We start from the raw sequence: 18,451 nt of genomic DNA on the forward strand, positions 1-18,451 counted from the left end.
GGCTTAGCTAAATGTCCATAATGTAAGTATTACTTAGTTGTTCTAATTTTTGTCATCCTGTTCTGCTGCGGTTACTCTGTACCAGACAGCCAAAAGTTGTTTAAAATGGATGACACCTTGTACATTTCCTTCTCTAAAAACAAGCAGTGCTAATGCAAAAGAAAACAAACTTCTCTTTCCCTTAGGAGGGATTTTTCATGTAAGCCCTTCCCCTTTCTAGTATTTTTAGAAATTTCTCCTTTTACCCAGCAGTTCCTCAAGCTTATTTAGGAAATTTTGAGTGAAGAGGATTTGTTCTTTCATTAACGTATTTGGTAGAGTATGAAATTACTTAAATTATTGTATGCGGTACTTCTGAGGTCTGTCAGTGCAAGCAAGCGTAACAGTTCAAAAAGGAAAGTGTGATGCTGGCGAATACTGTGCTATATGTAACCTTTTTGCCCTTTGGTAAAGGTTTACGTGGTAGCATCGTGCTATTACAGTTTCTTCGTCAGCTGTAATTACTGCCCTGTGTATCTGCCATTACCCCACCTAGCAAATTATAGAATAAAAATCCTGATCTCTGATCTAATTGCAGAGTCAAATAAAATAGGTAAATCCAGTGCTATGGATGACTTGTAGAAAAGCACAAAACTGCCAGATGCTTTAAAAAAAGAATACCAAGACGTGAGGAGAAGCCATAGTAATGGCATGAATTTTAAACAAAGTGCTACTCGGGGTGGGCAGGCTTGAAAGGTAGCGGGGGGGGAAAGTTGGGAATGGCTGGAGAAAAGAAACATAAATGTTTTGATTTTTAAAAAGTGAAGAAGGGGCTTCTACTAAAACAACAGAAGTGTAAAACCTAGACAATTATGTACTGCTCTGTTCAGGATTACGAAACTTGGTGTTTGTTTGGTCTGGTTAATTCAGGGGAGGAACAATTTTGCAGCTGCTTTCCCAAGGACCTGGGAAATTACATCATCACTATGAATAATACATAATAAATGGATAGATAACCTTAACGTGTAAAGCCAGCCAATTCAAATGACTTAAAAAGCAAGTAAGTAAACACTTACTCTGTTTGGTACTTCTGAGGTCTGTCAACGCAAATGTAACAGTTCAAAAAGGAAAGGGTGATGCTGGCAAAATACTGTGCTACATATAATTTTTTTCCCCTTTGGTAAAAGTTTACTTGGTAAAATTTGTTTTCAACCTGCTACTTACTTTCTTCGCTAGAAGCATGTTCTGAGCGGGGATAGGAAAGGCAAGGGCGATGTATTCCTAAATTACTTGATTTTTCCTTTGCATTGGGCAGGCCTTCTTGAGGCTGCTTTCTCCCTGTGAATTAATCTCTCCAGACAGATCTTTACTGTCCGAAAAAACGTCTCCGAAGGGAAGCTGTAGACAGGATTGGAGATAGAAGCTGGGACTGTATGGAATACACCATGCAAATAGGAATTGCTGAGGAAGTTAAGGCCTGGGTCCGCTGCTTTTGTGGCCTTTTGGCTTTTCGAATTTCTTTTCAATGTAAGTAATTGGACAGAGTAGTGGAACCTTATTAGGATAATTTGCTCCTGGCTGTTCAAGTCTTTAATATTCTGTTTTCTCATTCCCAAAGGCAGCTACTTGGACAAGGACTTCAGCTCTACGCAGGGGTTACAGTTTGGGGGAGAAAACTGGCACAGTAGGAATATCCTGGGGAATCTAATTAGTACTTGTTTTCAGGAGTGGTATACTTGAGGATGCAAATAAAGCACAAAGGGCCTGGGATTAGGAACAAGCAACTTTGTAATACAGGTATTTTATTTGATCGGTTTTGTGCTGTCTTCTGAATCACCGGGTTCCTGGCCATTGTGAGAGCAGACATGGTAACGGTGAGAAGTTCAGGCAAATCCAGACAGAGATGATCTTTGTATGTCATTTTCCTTTCGTTAGCTTTACTCCCCCTCACCTCCCAACAAGTCAAAGCAGGTAGTAAATGACATTGTATCACCTCCCTCGTAGTAAGGGAAATGCTTAAGTGTTTAAATAGTGGAAGAAAACTTGTGTAATACAGAGATTGACAAAAGATGTTATTCTGACAAGACAGCAGGACGTAAATAGTACTTTTTCATCTGCTTTTTAAACAAAAGTAACACTCTTATCCTGTTCCTTCATAGATTTAAGCACAGATGGAAAATCTGAGCGTTACGTATGATGTCAGAATCTGGGTATTTTTCAGTAAATCAGCTAAAAATATTGAGAAATAATTTGGACAGCCTGCAACAGTTCTTTTGGACAAAACAGCTTTTTGGGGCTCTCACCTGAAGAGGGTTACAAAATAAAAAGCTAGAAACAAATAATCCAATGGCTCTCAGTTTTATTAAATAAGCAAATCTTTTTATATATATATATATAAAGTATAACGTTTCATATTATTAAATAATTGTGCAAACCTTTTATACAGAGCAGGGGGGGGGAAACGGGTAATAGCCTGTATTTCTTCTAGATTCTTCTCTCAGTTCTTCTAATACATTTACAAACTTTAAATACCACAGACCAAAATCATAGATATTGTATAATGGCTCTTCGAAGGCTAACCGAACACTGGCATGAGAATAATTTAAGTGACGGTGCACTTGTATTTTTCCAGTTGGAATATTGCAAGAAATACAGTTAACAAGAGCTCTGTCACACGGACAAGCTGTGGGTACGTAAGAAAGAGGAGTATTAAAGCTGAACACTCGCCATAGAAATAACAGTGACAGACCTAATGATCCGGCTACTGTGAGTCCTGCAGAGCAGAGTCTCACAGAAACGATGCATGTTCCTTCTCTTTACCGTGGGGTCTTAAAAATTACCTTAGTCAAAATACGTCCCTTGAAATGCTCCCGTTCGTCGCTTGGTATACATCACAGGTACACATGCATGTCACCAAGTATTTTTAACTGAATTATTTGGACAGATTCTTTGCATGTTCTGATTTTATCATTAAGAACTTCAAAATGCCAAAATTCATGATTTGAGGCAAACTGGCATTAAAAGTATGTAGGGGGAACTCGCCCAGATAGATGGTTTGGTTTTGTTTGGTTTTTTAATGAGGATCCTTCTGCTTGTTCTAAGCAACCATACCCACGCCTTCTGGTTTTAAGTTTACAGTTTAAAGCATTTTTACAGAAGCTAAACAGACTCACACCAGTGAATGAATTACATGCAGCAGCAACTAGAGCAGTGCAGGCTTATTACTAGAGATTTACGAATACCACATACTGGTTGAACATCCATTTTCACTCATTTTGTCATTAAGACTTACATTATATTTGGGTCACCCAAAAAAACCCAAAGAGATTTATAAAATTTTACAACAATTAAACAGTAATGTTTAATTCTACGAATGAATAAAGCCAACTACTGCAGCTCAGTACGACAACAACAGGACCAACAGTAGTGAAATCATGTATATGTACAATTTAATATATTCCTGACATGTAATTCTTACAAAAAACATTAAATAACTTAGACTGACATCCCATAAAGCATTTGATTTTTGATTCATGAATTTAAGGTTACACACTTTTAAGTGACAAATTATGTGAAAGTAATGTAGCTGAAGATGAAAGCCCAGTAAATCACAACGCCCAGAGACCGCTCTGGCCCCAGTAAAGCACTGAAGTCTACTGCTTCACTCTTGCTGATTGCAGTAGGCCAGGATTTTACCTTCCCACTTTTTTTCTTCTCATCTAGGATTGTAATTTCATGGGTTTTATTAAAATATAGTTTCTAGATCTGTTCTCTTACAGTCTTAAAAACATTTAAATACCATGCTCTCAAAAAGAGCATTTATACAAAGTCTTATATTTACAATATAGACAGTTATGATCGGGTGTCAATAAGATCAACTCTTCCACGTAAGAAGAAATCTAAGCTTATGCGCTGAAGATTAATGAATGTGTCAGTGTTTTGAATTGGCTTGTAAACATATCTGAAAACAGATGTGGATGACTGAATTACCACTTAAAGTAGTTGATTAGAAAAGACTACGTCACGTACAAAAGTTTCATTACCTCTAAGGAGGACTAAACAAGCACAAAATTTGCAGATTATTTCCACAAGGCCGCGCTGCGCGTTCTGTAACTCCGTGCATGATAGATGCTAACAGCTTCTTAGAAAAGGACAGTTTGCCTTCAAAGTGCCTTAGGGAAATAGTATGCTGGGCTGTATTGGCATCGCATTCCTGTTGTTTAAAAAGGAATTTTTCTATCAGTAAGACAAAAGTTAGTGAAAATTAAAATGACTAGACAAATCCTACAAAAATCGAGTATCTCCATAAACCACCCAACACTTCATACAGAAATTTCTGCTTAGTTTTCCACGTTAGAAAACATCAAAAACACCTACTAAACCTCTCTTAAAATAGCTTATCGTTATAACTGGAGAAAATGGGAACGAACATTTTTCTACATACAAATATTTAATTCCATGCAAGATGGAAAACATGAGTGCACAATAAACTTCATTTTATACCTAAATAATTCATAAATTAATCCGTTAAGAATAAAGCTGGGTCTATAGCAATTATAGTGTTACATTTTAAACACATGCAGATGAGTTAACAGCAACATTTTACATAAAGTTTAGTGCAAGAATGTATCTGCTTAATAAATAGAGTGAAGATAACTATGTAATGCTTTGAGGTGTACACACAGTATCTGTGCACGTAATAAACTGGTTCTGAAAAGTTGTCCTTGTTTGTCTATAAAGTGCCCACTTTAAATAAAAAAGATCCATAATTACTCATGGGCTACTTCCCTGTGACACATGGTGTCACAAACAGTGTGGTGAAAATGTAATACTGAAGTTAATCTAGAGATTTTTTTTTTATACACAGTTTTTATACAATCAAGAAAAAGAGATACAATTTGTATCAACAAACAAAAGGTCATTTCTGGTTATTTGAGGCATTGCTCTCAGCTGCTTATACCATGCAAGAGAAGAGAATAAGAATTAATTGCAAATTAAAAATATAAAATGCTGGTTAGCGAGAAATGCTTTTGAAAACTGATCAAGAGTTAAATCTGTTTTCCCCGCCTATTGTAAATGTCTGAAGATTTCTTTTTTCCCATTAACAGAAACGATAGCCAACTAATTAAAACGTAAGTTATTTTTAAACACCAAGTGTAAATACAGAATCGCCTTCAAGTTAACTCATTTTAAATACATAATGACATGGTCATTATATATGTTACTGTACCAACACAAGAATATTTATCCTGTGTGAAATGATACGGTTATCAAATACCAGTAAATTAACTGTAGTTGCACCTGTAATTGTGGTTTGTTGTCGGTTTGGTTGTTTGTTTTTTATGTGACAGGAACGTAGTTTGCACGTGATAAAGAGCGCACAAGGTATTTTGAATCAAACCAACCATTACAGTAACGCAAGCGGAGGAAATGATATAAAACTTTGTTCCTCAGACAAACAGATAACTAGAAAGCAGCATGCAAGCCATTATCAAACCACCAGAAACAACCCTGACTGCAGCCTCACGTTCCGTGTGTTTCACAGTAAGAAACATTTAGGCAGTGTCACACCTTCTCATGAAGAAACAAAAGGCCGTAAACCAGGCCTTCTCAACTTTCATGAAAAAAACTACAGTAGAAGTCAACAAGTCCTAGCTCGAGACGTATCGAGTTAGTAATGGTTTGAAATGCTGAAATATACAACGGATTCGAAAAAGGGCGTCCAGTCAGTGCAGCTTAAAAAACAATAAACGCCTCTTTTGGAGACATTTAGCTACAAAGGTTCCCACCCTGAGCAAGATACCATTGCGCAAACAATGCCACACAAAATTATCTCACCTGTTGAAACAGGAACTCTAAAAGCCTTCATGAGGCAAATGCACACCTTTGCGTGGATCTGAAGAGCAAAAACCAGGCCGGCTTTGCCACAAGCCCAAACTGTAGCCTCTCTTCTCAAGAAGCAGCCTTCCCCCTCCACCCCCTTCTCAAGCTGATCTTGTACAGGCTCCCGCAAACACCATCCTCGTCCCCAGAGGAAGGGCTGTAGTTACCGATGAACTTCCATCTTAACATCGTTTCTGCTGCTTCAGGTCGAGTAATCCAATTTACATAAAACTGACCGTTCACTTTCAGCTTGTCTACTCATCTGGGCCAGCAGCTGCTTGCTACACAGTTGAGAGGCGATTCTGAAGAGAGAGGCTACAGTTAAACAACTTCTGGTTTACTGGATGGCGCTCACGCCGTCACACTCCTTAATGTTTTGGTCCTTAATTTAATAAAGTACTTGGCTTCTGTTGGATTGAGCCAAAGTATTGGACAATGTAACAGATACTCAGACTCTTGGGGAACAGTTTTGAAATTTAAGTACCAACAACAATATTGACATTCGAAAGCTGAGCTCAGTTTTTCCTTTTACAAATGGAGTGTTTTAATTTTTGTCAAGTTTACTTTTTCTTCAATATTTAACATGCCAGTAGGCAGTGTCAAATGACAAAGCTGAAACCCTAGAAGTCATCCGGGTGTGTACAGAGCATACTTTTAAAGGCCGATTAGGTATTTATAAGCAAATTGAAAGTGTACACTAATACATGCAATATAATTGCTAATAATAATTTTGTAGTAACAGCTTTTGTAGACGCTGAATGTGCCACTGTAGTTCTTAATGAGCTATCCATGCAGCAAGGTATGCATTTCCTATAAAATACTATTAAAAATCCCTACATTTAAAATCTTAAAATTTACAATACAATCAACTCTTATGTAGTGCCTCAGCATATATGTGATTGCTACTGTGTACAGAATTTTATACTATCTTAGTAGAAATTATTTACAATAGCTTGGCCCCTTCCTTCTTCGTTTAAGCTTTCCTCCAGGTCCTATATGCTCTATAGTTTCAGTTATCCAAAAGAGGCTGTAATGCTTTAACGCCCTGTTCTTAATTTGGCAACAATCATAGCTGCCAGCTGTTGTGCATCTGTCATGTGGGGATTCTTTTCCATCACAGAGAGGACAATGCTTGGAGGGAAAATATTGCAGAGGTTCTTGTACGTTTGATACTGGTGTTCTGGGATGATATGTGGTTCCCGTGGCTCCCCACATATCCCAATCCAGGGATTCCTCCAGAGTTGCTCCATCTTCTCAGGCATGCTTCTTACCATTACAGGTTCATAACACGGCTGCATGAGGTTGTTACTCAGTGGATAGGAGTGATAAGTGTAAGAGTCTGACGCACATGGTAATGGGTCCCAACTAGCATGCTGCTCTCGACAGAGAGGTGGTCTCCTCTGCCTTGTAGGGTTACTTTCATAAAGCCGTGAGTCAGAAATACTGTCCATTCTCGTCATGACCAAGGCACGGCTTGGTTGTGCAGTTGATGGATCAACGTTTTGAGGCACAGGGTATTCGCCTGGACAACTGGACCGTGCTCCAACAACGGGATGCTGGGCATGTAGGCCTAAGTGGGAAACTGACTGTTTGCGAAGGGATTGCTTAGGCTCTTCAGTTCCGTAACTCTGAACTCTATTTAAGGCTTCATGGTAACCATGGGAAAAAGGCTGAAGACGATTTTGCGATGGCAGTCTGTGGATCTTCACATTGTCTTCTGGACTGGCATCTGCTACACCCAGATACAAGTCATTGTAAGAGGAATAAGAATCATTACTTGTATGGCTTAAGCAATTGTCAGGACAGGGGCTTGAGTTTCTAGAATACATCCCCTGGTCCATATCAGCCCCGTAATAATCTGTGTTACGGATACTACTTATGCTCAGGTTGGAGAAATCACTGAGTAAGGAATAATAGCCATGGTCCCCCAATGATTCATATTTGGGATACTGGTCAGTATAGCTAACTGAGGTGCCGTGGCTATTGGTGACTAGTATAGGAGGATATTGCACACTGGACATATGTTCCAGTGAGGATTTCTGATGCATGAACTGTGAGGAACCTGGCACCGGACTGCTTGCAGAACGAGTATTTAATGCACCAGCTGCATGGCTTTTTGGTGGAGGGAGCGTTGGTACACTTAATGCAGAAACCAGAGACGGGACAGAGCTGGCCTCGGCCTTCCGGGCTACTGATAACTTTTCCTCAGGCTCCACAGCTACTGATCTAATGCTTGGATCTGACTGGCGTTTTGGGGCAATGCGTTTCACTTCAGAACTGATTTCTCCTTTGGAGCTGGATGGCCCTGTGCCACATTTGGCCAAGGCTCCCTCACTCATAGTTTTCACAGCAGATAATTTGGCACTTATTCGAAGCTCATCCGCTACTGACCTTTGAGGCTGGTTTGCCCGTTCTGGGTGGTAATATTTACATTTGTGCCCATAGGTGCACTTTTTACCTGGAAAAAAAGTGTTTTCAGGTTAAATAAACCAAAAACTAATCAATACCACCAGTTGCTATCTTTTTCTTCTTTAATATCTTTCACCACTCCTCAACAGTAATCTTTCTGTATTAACCCCCTAAGGAATAATTATATATATTGTATATACAGGCAGCCACAGACTCTGCTACCTGTATCCACATACATAGCTGCGTCAAGGACAAGACACATCACTTCTCTTCCTACTGGCTCATGATTCCAATATTGAGAATAATCAATGCTTTATAAAACAAAACAGCTCTAACACAGTTCGTATAGTTATGACTCTCCTTCCTTGAATACAAACCAGAAGAAAATAGCAAAAAGCTGTGTTATCCACATGCTATATCTGGTAATCCTTAATTTTCTGCTACATCGCTGTTATTAATATGTGTATGAAGGGTATAAAAATGGACATGGTGCTTGGATGGCAACACGAAAAATGGCCCTTTTTTCCGCCCCCTCCAGTAATGACAGGATGTTAATTAATTGCTTGCTCCACCTACCTTTGGATACAACTAATCAATCTGACTTACTTAAGCACTTACCATAAGGACACGGTTGTTTCTTATGTTCAGGAATAACTGGCCTTTTCCTTAAGAAATTTTCAAGGCTTGGACCGTGGCGCCCTAAGGGATCATCAGGAGGCATAAACCTAAGGGGAAAGAAATGAAATGTGTATTTCGGTTTTTACTGAGGATTCCGAATTAGCAAATTCCCTTACTTTTGAAGAAAAAAACCATACTTGTCATTCACAAAAGAATACATCAGCAGCCGCTCCTCTATGAACTTCTTCCACTCTGGTTTTTCATTTTGAAGATCCCGATAGTTGTCGTTTGATACAATGATGCCATCTGAGTCGAAAGCAAGTTTTACTATGAATCGATCATCATAGCAAACTACTCTTCTTCCCTGAACTCTTCGAGACGGGGTGAAAACGAGAATTTTTTCTTTCTCCAATTTGCGTAAGATTTCTTGATCTGTAAAATAATTTTAGTTGAGCAGCTTTTTAAAACATTTTAAAAAAAAAAAAAGAAATGCAGCCTTTGAAATATGAAACTTCTTGCCCTCTTTTCTGACAAAGTGTTTTGCAGTTATGTTCATATACAGTCCCTGTTATCGTTACAAAATACCTAGATGCAGAGTGCCATTTTATTTCTGAGGTTTCACAGCACCGGGTCAGTACTCGATATTTAAGCTTCATAACCACTCTACTCCTCTGTAAACAACCATGTACCTTTATTCAGTCTTCCCGAACACGTCAAGAACTTGGTTGTTACAGTGTTACAACAGCCTTCTTGTTAGCCTAGATTAAAACAGAAGTACTTTCTAGGGGTCAAAACACATGCTGCCTCTTCAGTGTTCAAGATAATCCTACAAAATGAGTCCCTGCCCCGATACCACTTACTTTATACTCCCCCGGCAACTAAGAATCGGTTCCTATATGCTTAACAGTGTTTGCTAATGGGAAAACTATGACTACTACTTCTTAAAAGCGTTGAAATGATCCAGCAATGTTACAAAAAACCAGCGTTGTTTACAGGTGCAGATACTTAAATGCTGGTTTCCTCACCAGTGAAAGTGGTGTGTTTTCAAACGAACAGTTGAGTGCAACGTCATCATGCAACATCTCATCGACAGCCCAGTAGGTAGTATTCATCAGAAGGATGACATGGCTGTGTCTTAATGCAATACTTTTTTTTCTTTTTAACCAAGGGGTCAAAGAAAATCTTGATCTGTTACCTGTAATAGGTGCATCAGGTCGAGACTGTTCTTTTCTCCATGCAGGTACAAACACAGTGATATCTTTATGTCCTTTTTCCAGAAACCAATCAACAGCTAGTTGAATTCCCCGACAGGAAAATCCTTCTTTATTCCCATGGCTGAAGAACATGCAAAGGTTTTAGAAACAGCAAGGACAACAATTACATTTGGTTTTGGGTTTTGTTGTGGTGGTGGTTTTGTGTTTGGTTCCCCCCCCTTCTCAAGCTGCCATAGTCTAAGGACATAAGGGAAACAAAGCCTGTAAAGACAGGTAAACCTTGTATTAGACCAGCTTACAGAAGTGGAAGAAGCCAATTGTCCAGAGCTATTCAGCCATCAGATTACAGCAACGCTGCTACTTAAAACTCGAGAAATGGTGAAATTTCACTATCCCACAAACAAAGTTTTTCCACTTTTTCATTTTATTACTTGAGCTAATGAAAAATATCACTTTCCCCAAAAAAATGAGCTTACTATTTAAATAGTACCATCAAAAGTTATGAATAACAAAAAAGGAATGAACCAATGATGCTGGTTGTCATGGGTGACAGGTGCTTTTAAACATCTAGATTAAAAAAATATGTGTCTCTAATACTAGATGTTCTGCATTTTTCATTAGGACTTTCCAAGGGAAAGAAATAACTCTCTCAAAGTTGTTTAAGCCCTGCCCCCATCAAAAATTTGTTTTCTGGAACACACAGGAGTCTCTAAAACAGCACAGAATTCAGATAAAGGGGTTTAATGTTTAAAATGGCCTAAGAAGTTTCTGCAAAGGAAAAAGGAAATTCTTTAGAGGTTTAACAGAAACTAAGTAGAATCTTAATTATCAGCCCTATTCAGCCTACTTCACGGGGGCACCTGTCTTGATTTGCTAAACAGAGGGTGAACTAAAGAATCAGGTTTTAAATCCTCTCAGGAAATAGTTTAGGAATGCCTGAATAATACATAAGCACATATGTAAGAGAAGAAGGTGACATTTAATTATAATATCCTTAGTAGTTAGCCTACACAGGTAAGAAGCAGACACAGATCTTTGCTTTACGGATGGATTTCATATTTAGAGTCAAGCCAACATTTTCTTTGTCTGAATAACAGAGCGCATATATTACTGCTACACCATATAATTGAATAACAAAAACTAAGGGTTCTGGTTCTTTTCAATTAATGTTGTAATTACTTAAGAAAAAAAAAATGGTCTGCCCTTTTTACTAAAAACCAACCAACCAAACAAAACCAAACAAAAAACCCAAAAGCAACCCTCTTTGTTACACTTCAGTTTGGCTAGCAAAGTGAACTACTTCCAAAATTGCATTTGAAAAGGGTGGACTAGTAAGCCAGTGCTATGCTCCCTTATACACACACTCTTCAAAATGTATTAATTCCATTTCCCCCACCCCTTTCTCAACACAGCTGCAATTTTTCATCAATTGCGGTAGGAGCGATCCTGCCCAGTTAGTTTGGCACCTACCAGTCATTATTTCTGAGGAGACTTGTCTATTAATTTGTGAAGAAAAGTAATTAATTTCTCAAAATCATTCCATCCATTGCGAAAGGTGCTAACTGAATCACATCAGTGACGCCGTATTGAGGAGCGAGATCCTCCCCACGAAGAAGTGGCTGAGCGGCCAGGCCAGGGAGGGTTACAGAGAGCTGTAAGGGCAGGGGAGGCCACGCGCGCCAGTGACGCTCCCTGTTAGAAAAAAACCACAAGGGGCCTAGGTAGCAATGCTGGGCAGAAAGCCAGGAGAGGCCTCTGCTATAGCAGCCCTGAAGTGCGCGGGCCGTCCACGCAGCTGGCTGTGATTAAGGAGGCTTTGTGGCACTGTGCGACACTAGGAACACCTCCCAGTACTTAAAGCAGCTGGCATTTGACTGTACACAAAGTGGCATCCAGGAGCTGCACCATCCTGTTCCAAGGTGTTAGTTCTGTGTAGCATCCCGCAGAACTGTTTACTTGAAGAAAATTTCAATACTGAAAATGGAAATGGTTCCATTTTCCAAGAACATATACATCTTACCGTAAAGGCAAGGCCTCCATTTCATCAATAATGCCAGTATTTTTAAGCATGAGAAGTGTATAACCCTTGCACTTTTCAGATATTCTCAGGCTGTAGAGCAGATGCTGCATAATTAAGAGACTTGCATCTCATTCAAATTGTCTTTAGCATTATTCTATGGATTATCATTCAAAATTTTACTTCAATGTCGTTGTTATTATTATTATTATAGAACAACATCACAGATTACTGGACCCTAGCAGGATGCATGCTCTTCCTGGGCTCAAAATGTTGCATAAAGCAGCACTGTAACAGACCAAAGGCAGACAGATCTAATACCATCTGTTTAACTAAGGCCTAGGGATCACCAGCATAGTCCAAATCCTTGCAACTTAAATAACGAATACAGAAGCCACAATGTTGCCAAAGCATTTTGCTTTAGATTTTTGTACACTTCAGATTTGACAGAATTTAATATCCTTTTAAATTTTCAGATGCATATGCATTTTGTTATGAGTTGGACTCGATAATCCCGATGGGTCCCTTCCAACTTGAGATATTCTACGATTCTATAAAGAGAGCATCAGTTCTAAGCTATGCAATAGTAAGAGCACACACACACACTTTTCTCCAGTTGCTGCCACATTACGCTCGGGCGTAACTCAAGCACTACAGAGACTGCAAATGCAACAGGCACAGAAAAAAAAGGAAAGGAAAAAGTTAAATCCAATATTGGTGATGTTGCTTTACAGCAACATCTTTTGGATTGATGTAACCACAACTTGGGACTGGAAAATCCTGTATATAAAATATTCTTATAGGATTTGGGCAGCTTATGTATTTAAAAACTCAGAGTACTCGACACACCTATAAAAATCTGCATTTTCTTAATACATTGAAAAAAAAATTCAGATCACACATTCTCTTAGAGCAGAAAGCTGATACTAAAGGAAATCTATTGTGCAAACACTACCTGAAGAAATCTTGGTATCACTGATCACTAAACAGACCGTTTAAAGAAATCCCTCATAGAAAATCATACTTTCTCAACGATAAACAAATCATCGGCTAGCTGAACTGCGTACTCCACAGACATGCTCGAAAGCAGCATGGGACAGATACCTCTCGAGTTAACATTGAGCCAAGCGCACGTGTGTACGCACGTCTGAACGTACAAGCACCGTAGCTGTGTGAGTCGGCACGTTTAGCTCGTGCATGTCCCTGTACCGACACAGCTAAATTGCTTTGACTTCTGAGCAGGCTTCATCAGCAGGAGCTCAAACACCCTGAAGCCCACTGAGTATCATCAGCATACGCTGCATGTCATTTTAGAAAGAACCAAGTTTTCCTCCCCTATTTGGTGGCCTCTGGACATTAAAGAAAAATAATTTTCGACATTGTTCAAGGACTTGAAAAAATTAAACCCATCCACACAAAAGCACACTCCAGCTAGATTGCTAGAACAAAAGATCCGAGGGAGAACTTGCTTTGAAAAGGGGAGGAGGGGAACTGGAATACAGATTACATATAAAGGAGTAACAGCATAATTAAAAGCCTGGACTAGAGTCCATAAAAAAGATGTGTTATCACTGTAAATATACTACATGACTTAAAATGATTTTGCCATCAATACTGATTTTTCTCATAAATATTTTAGTGATGAATTCTTTTCAAATGTTGTGACAGGGAGACCCACCTCATAGCCACATTGCTTCCATCGATGACAATTGGCCTCAAGTTATCACTGTTATCCACAACTTCATCTTCAAGTGACAATTCAGGGCTTGCTATTTCCTTTGGGCAAGGGCCTCTTGGCACCAGAGTACTAGTGGTACTGCTGGCACTGCTTTGTCCCTCTGATTCACTTTTGTTGCCAAGTCTCACAAGCTCTGCCAGAACATCATTGATGAGCGCATCTGCTCCCAATTTATTCAGTACAGCCTGGATCTGATCTCCTGCGTACCCAAGCTTTAAAGCAAAATCCATTTTAGCTTGGTATTCCTTGTCCAAATTTGTTTTGCATTCATCTAGCTTCAAGTCTTGTGTGATACTGCTCTGTGAAAAACTTGGGCGATCCAAACAAGGGGACCGACAGAGTGGCCGATGCGGTTTAGTGGAAACCTCCTTTTCTCTCCACTGAGTATTGCTACAGCTGCTTCTGAAGTATGGTTGCTCAGGTTCACTTTCTGAGCTTGTCCATTCCTCAGATTCAGCGCTGCATTCCCCAGCATCTTGTTCCACATTTCTGTCTTCTCTGGAGTGCCTCTTCTCCATTTTCAGCTTCCCTACCATAGACCAGGCCGTCATCACGTTCAGCTTCCAGCCAGAGAGCTCAGTTCTCTTTCATTTCCAAAGACACCCGGAATTCATAATTGCATCGTGTCAGCCAATTAAAAGTTTACATGAGGCTGGAGTTAATTTGCCTTGCTTACTATGTTCTGGCATAAACACCACCAACATGAAGTTCCTTAAAAAAAAAAAAAAAAAATTAGCTTTTGACAAATTCTGCTAAATACTCAACTACAATGATTTTGTTTACAAGTCAGTAGAGGTCCCTAGTCATTCATATTTCTGTGTAAAAATTTATCATAATAAAGCATATAATTACGTTGTCTCTTTAATCACAAATTAAACTCTCTTTCCCTCCCCCAGTTACTCCACGTACAAAAAAAAAATTACACTTCCCACACAGCTGGAATTAATGGAGTATCTCAGTAATATTTAAAGATAATAAAACAGAAAAGGGTGACCCACCACTTTCACTAGAAACCTGTCTTTACAGCCTTCTACTGCAGGAACAGCCTGCCTACATCAGGAACCACTGCATGGAGTTCCAGTATGCATAAAATTTAACACAATCCATTTCAGCCTCTTTCAGGAAGGGTTTACTATCAGAAGCGACAAGTTAAGTTCGCTGCAAGCTGGCTGCTAGACACGTACAAGTCAATAACAAGATGCACAAGAGTTCTACATGACGATCATCTTGTGTCTATTTACTGTACCTACTGCACGGAAAATTCCAAAATCAAGGATGGATGTTACTGCATTTTGTCAGAAAGTCAGGACAGACACTCATCATTCTTGTCTTATACCAGAAGAAAAATTGTTCAAGGAATTCTAGTGAGAGGTCTGACAAACTAGAAGATTCAAGGGACCTGTGAAGGCCTGAACATGGTCAGGCTCCATGAAGGAGGCTCCATGGAAAATGGCTCCATGAAGGTCACGGAGCCTTTGAAAAACAGTTTTTAACACGAATTGCACCTACAGCAGTGCATGTTTTAGATAAAATGGTAAACTAAGACCTACATATAAATGCAGGTAACTGGAGAAAACTGATTACCAAAGTAATTAGCTAGAGGCCTACTTTCGGAAAGCTCCAAGTCCCACTTTCCTCTCCTCTGTAAAACAGCAGACTTGAGAATGCAGGATCCAGTGTCAGTAACGAAAAATAATGATGTAATAGTCTTGAAGAAACCATTTATTTTAAATCCACTTCCTCGTTTTGATAAATCTTGCTTTTGTCAAAGTCACCTCTTTTAGATGTAACTACAGACAAAGAGAAGAAAGACTGAAAGACAGAAAAATGAAAAGGGACCAAACTTCTGAAAGAGCACAGTTTTAAAGCTACATCTATTGCAGAGACTTCTGTCAGCAAAGGTGTAGTCCGAAGAGGCATGAGAAGCGTGATCCCAGATTTAAACAGCAATCACAGAAGAAAGACTTAGTATTGACATCAGTTTTCCAATATACCTTTGCTTGTAACAGTACAGCCAGTTACCTTTGTGTTCTGACGAACTTTGTAGATACAAGCTGTGGATGCATGAAAAGCTCTTTCCCAGGATTCCTATGAGAATTGTGGTGACACAAAATAGGCACGAATTTGGCACTGGAATAGAGATTGGTCAAAGATGTCCTTTCCTAATAAGCTCCTCATGCACCCAAAAAGAAGTAAAAAAAAATCAAAAGTATAACTCATGGTTTTTTGAGGGGTTATTGGTCACTAGTGTAACTAAGAATAAATTTATCTCTCTTTCATGCGCCTTTTTCATCTCCTCTCATGTCTCTTCCACTCCTTCAGGCTATGAGCAAACATTAAAAGACGACAAAATTTTCCTCAAAAGAGCACTCAACCAAGTACATGAATTATTTCTATATAGGACATTATCAAATATACTTGTATTCAAAAGCGTTTGGATTCCTATCTCCCCAAGAGACCACTGTAGCTCTTATTTATTTACTGTGGTCTACCAAAACAGCCAATGATAGGACAAATACTCCCTTAACGTACAGTGGTGTAACTCTCGATGTACAGTAATGCAAAATCTAGGGACTAAAAATAAGTATTGGAATCTGTCTTGGGGGGAAAGTTGTGTCTAGTGTTGCTAGAAAAAGAGCATCTCTGACATTGTTCACTTTATTATTTATTTCATTTTCTTCCCTAAAAATAGAACTTTAAATTTTTCACAGAACGAAGTTCAGTAGATAGTGAAATCAAGAGAATAATAACGGAAATGCTGACATGCATGAATATATTCATTTAGTGACGTAACACAAATATAATCAACATGAAAACAAAATCTTACATAGTAAAAGTATCTTTAAAATTAAAAACTGATCTTTTTTTCTGAAAAACAGTACGGACATTTTACAAAGCACTATAAGCCACAAAAGAAAAATGAAAGAACCACCAGTGTGCACATAAGTCAAAGTTTATTCGTTCTGAGTTTTCATATCCTTTCATTTTTAGGTAATAAGATGCTTAAAATCATAGCCCCCGATATACCACTCGTCTCAGAAAGCCACCTTCCTTGACTGTTTCCCTACATTAAATGGTGGTTTTCTGTTGCCTCTGGGAGTATTTCAGAGAACAACAGGTCTAGAAGAGTGACAAAATTTGATAATCAAAACCTTGAAAATGTAAAAGGATCTCTAAGACAGGTCCCTATTGGCCCAACAACAACAAAACCCTAAAATTGTCTCAAAGTGAAACAAAGATTATTAATCTGCGAAACATTTACACGGTAATATATAATTACCTTAAACAGGCCCAACAGTAACATTCTACAAGAATGAACTCTAATTTATGCTCTTTAGTTATACATCTCACTTCGCTGTGGTAAATTTACATACTGGTGGAGATGATAGATATATATATCCAGAATACAATGAACTTCAACCCGCATTTCCAGTGACACTGGGAAGTACCCACCTAGTAAAGGCAGGTATTTTAAGAATACGTATGTTTACAAATGAGCAATTTTGGGTAAATATCTTAGATTGAAATTTTACTTATTTGTGTGCTTTGTTTGCTTTGGGGATAAAGATCTTTCATATTCTGTTCAATTCACTTGTGACCTCTTAAGAGTGGCTAAGAGGGAATTACTCCCATCATTAACTGTACAGTGGAAAAAAAAAGGTTTAGAAGCAAAAAATAGAGTATTCTAAAATATAGTCCTAGCTCTCATATCGTGTGAAGCACAGTCTGAGTGAAAATTTCTTTTGATGAATACGAACAGCAAGATTTTCAGCTACAACTGGGTGGTTCTAAGTAACAAGAAAAGTACACAGCAAAGGTAGCTAGCTTGACCGATAACCATTAATGTCTCAAAATTACTCCAAACAGTGCCAAATGTAACGACTCTCACTTGTTCGTGCTCTTTTTGTGATGCACATACACGCAAACACAAACACACACGCGTGCAGAGAGGGCTGCTCAAAAATCTAGTTTCCTTAGGAAATCAAGCTAATTAAAGAAAATGCTAATCCCTGATACCTGAAAAAACCTAAAGTGACAAGTTTTGAGTCAACCAACACTATTTTTTAATAAAGAAGAACCATATTCTAAGTCCTTTAGGCAATATGGAATAAAAACACAGCTCCCTTGCATTTGAATGGAAATTCCAATGCTGATTATTTAGATTTAGGTTAGACTTAGATTAGGTTAGATTTAGATATTTGCTCTTCTTTGATATTATGCATTCAAAGAGTATCCCTCTAAATATTTAGACACTATTATTACAGTACTCTCTATTTTCATTTGAGGTGATTTTCTCACATAGCGCTAATAGCAGTATATTTACAACCCAAGTAATTGCCAACATAGATATATTAATCAGCTTAATCTGGAATGGATTTTAATTAGGTCTCATGTATAACGTTGTACCTTGCCAAAACTAAAACAAAGGCTATAAAAATTTATTATAAAGGAAGATTAAAAAAAAACAAACAGGTTATCAACACACTGAACTCTCAGCTTACAAAATACTGCAACTAAGGAACACTTTACAATACCTGCGGTAAGGCTCATTTTTTCAGATTTATGACACTGTACTGCTTTGGCACTGCACAA

The 18,451-nt window shown here is 38.5% G+C and overlaps 1 protein-coding gene across 10 annotated transcripts in view; it reads right to left on the minus strand.

Annotated features, from left to right (window-relative positions):
• Window positions 1-2,321: 2,321 nt before the first annotated feature.
• ZC3H12B (zinc finger CCCH-type containing 12B) overlaps window positions 2,322-18,451 on the minus strand; it is a 34,573-nt gene continuing 18,443 nt past the window's right edge. For 2 of the 10 annotated variants that reach the window (XM_087749277.1, XM_087749280.1), the window contains exons 2-6: window positions 13,799-14,569; window positions 10,085-10,224; window positions 9,087-9,321; window positions 8,890-8,996; window positions 2,322-8,320 (exon numbers count right to left, since the gene is read on the minus strand). In XM_087749277.1, coding sequence (XP_087605403.1) covers window positions 6,900-8,320; window positions 8,890-8,996; window positions 9,087-9,321; window positions 10,085-10,224; window positions 13,799-14,409 — 2,514 coding nt within the window. In that variant the 5' untranslated portion in view covers window positions 14,410-14,569 and the 3' untranslated portion in view covers window positions 2,322-6,899. Of the gene's footprint in view, window positions 8,321-8,889; window positions 8,997-9,086; window positions 9,322-10,084; window positions 10,225-13,798; window positions 14,570-15,442; window positions 15,649-18,451 lie in introns of all 10 variants that reach the window. The other 8 variants (XR_015702802.1, XR_015702803.1, XM_087749285.1 and 5 more) reach the window with 8 other exon arrangements.

This window comes from Nipponia nippon, unplaced genomic scaffold (genome assembly GCF_047370975.1).
Source record: "Nipponia nippon isolate SJK-2023a ecotype South Korea unplaced genomic scaffold, ASM4737097v1 scaffold_12, whole genome shotgun sequence".
Taxonomy (NCBI): Eukaryota; Metazoa; Chordata; class Aves; order Pelecaniformes; family Threskiornithidae; genus Nipponia; species Nipponia nippon.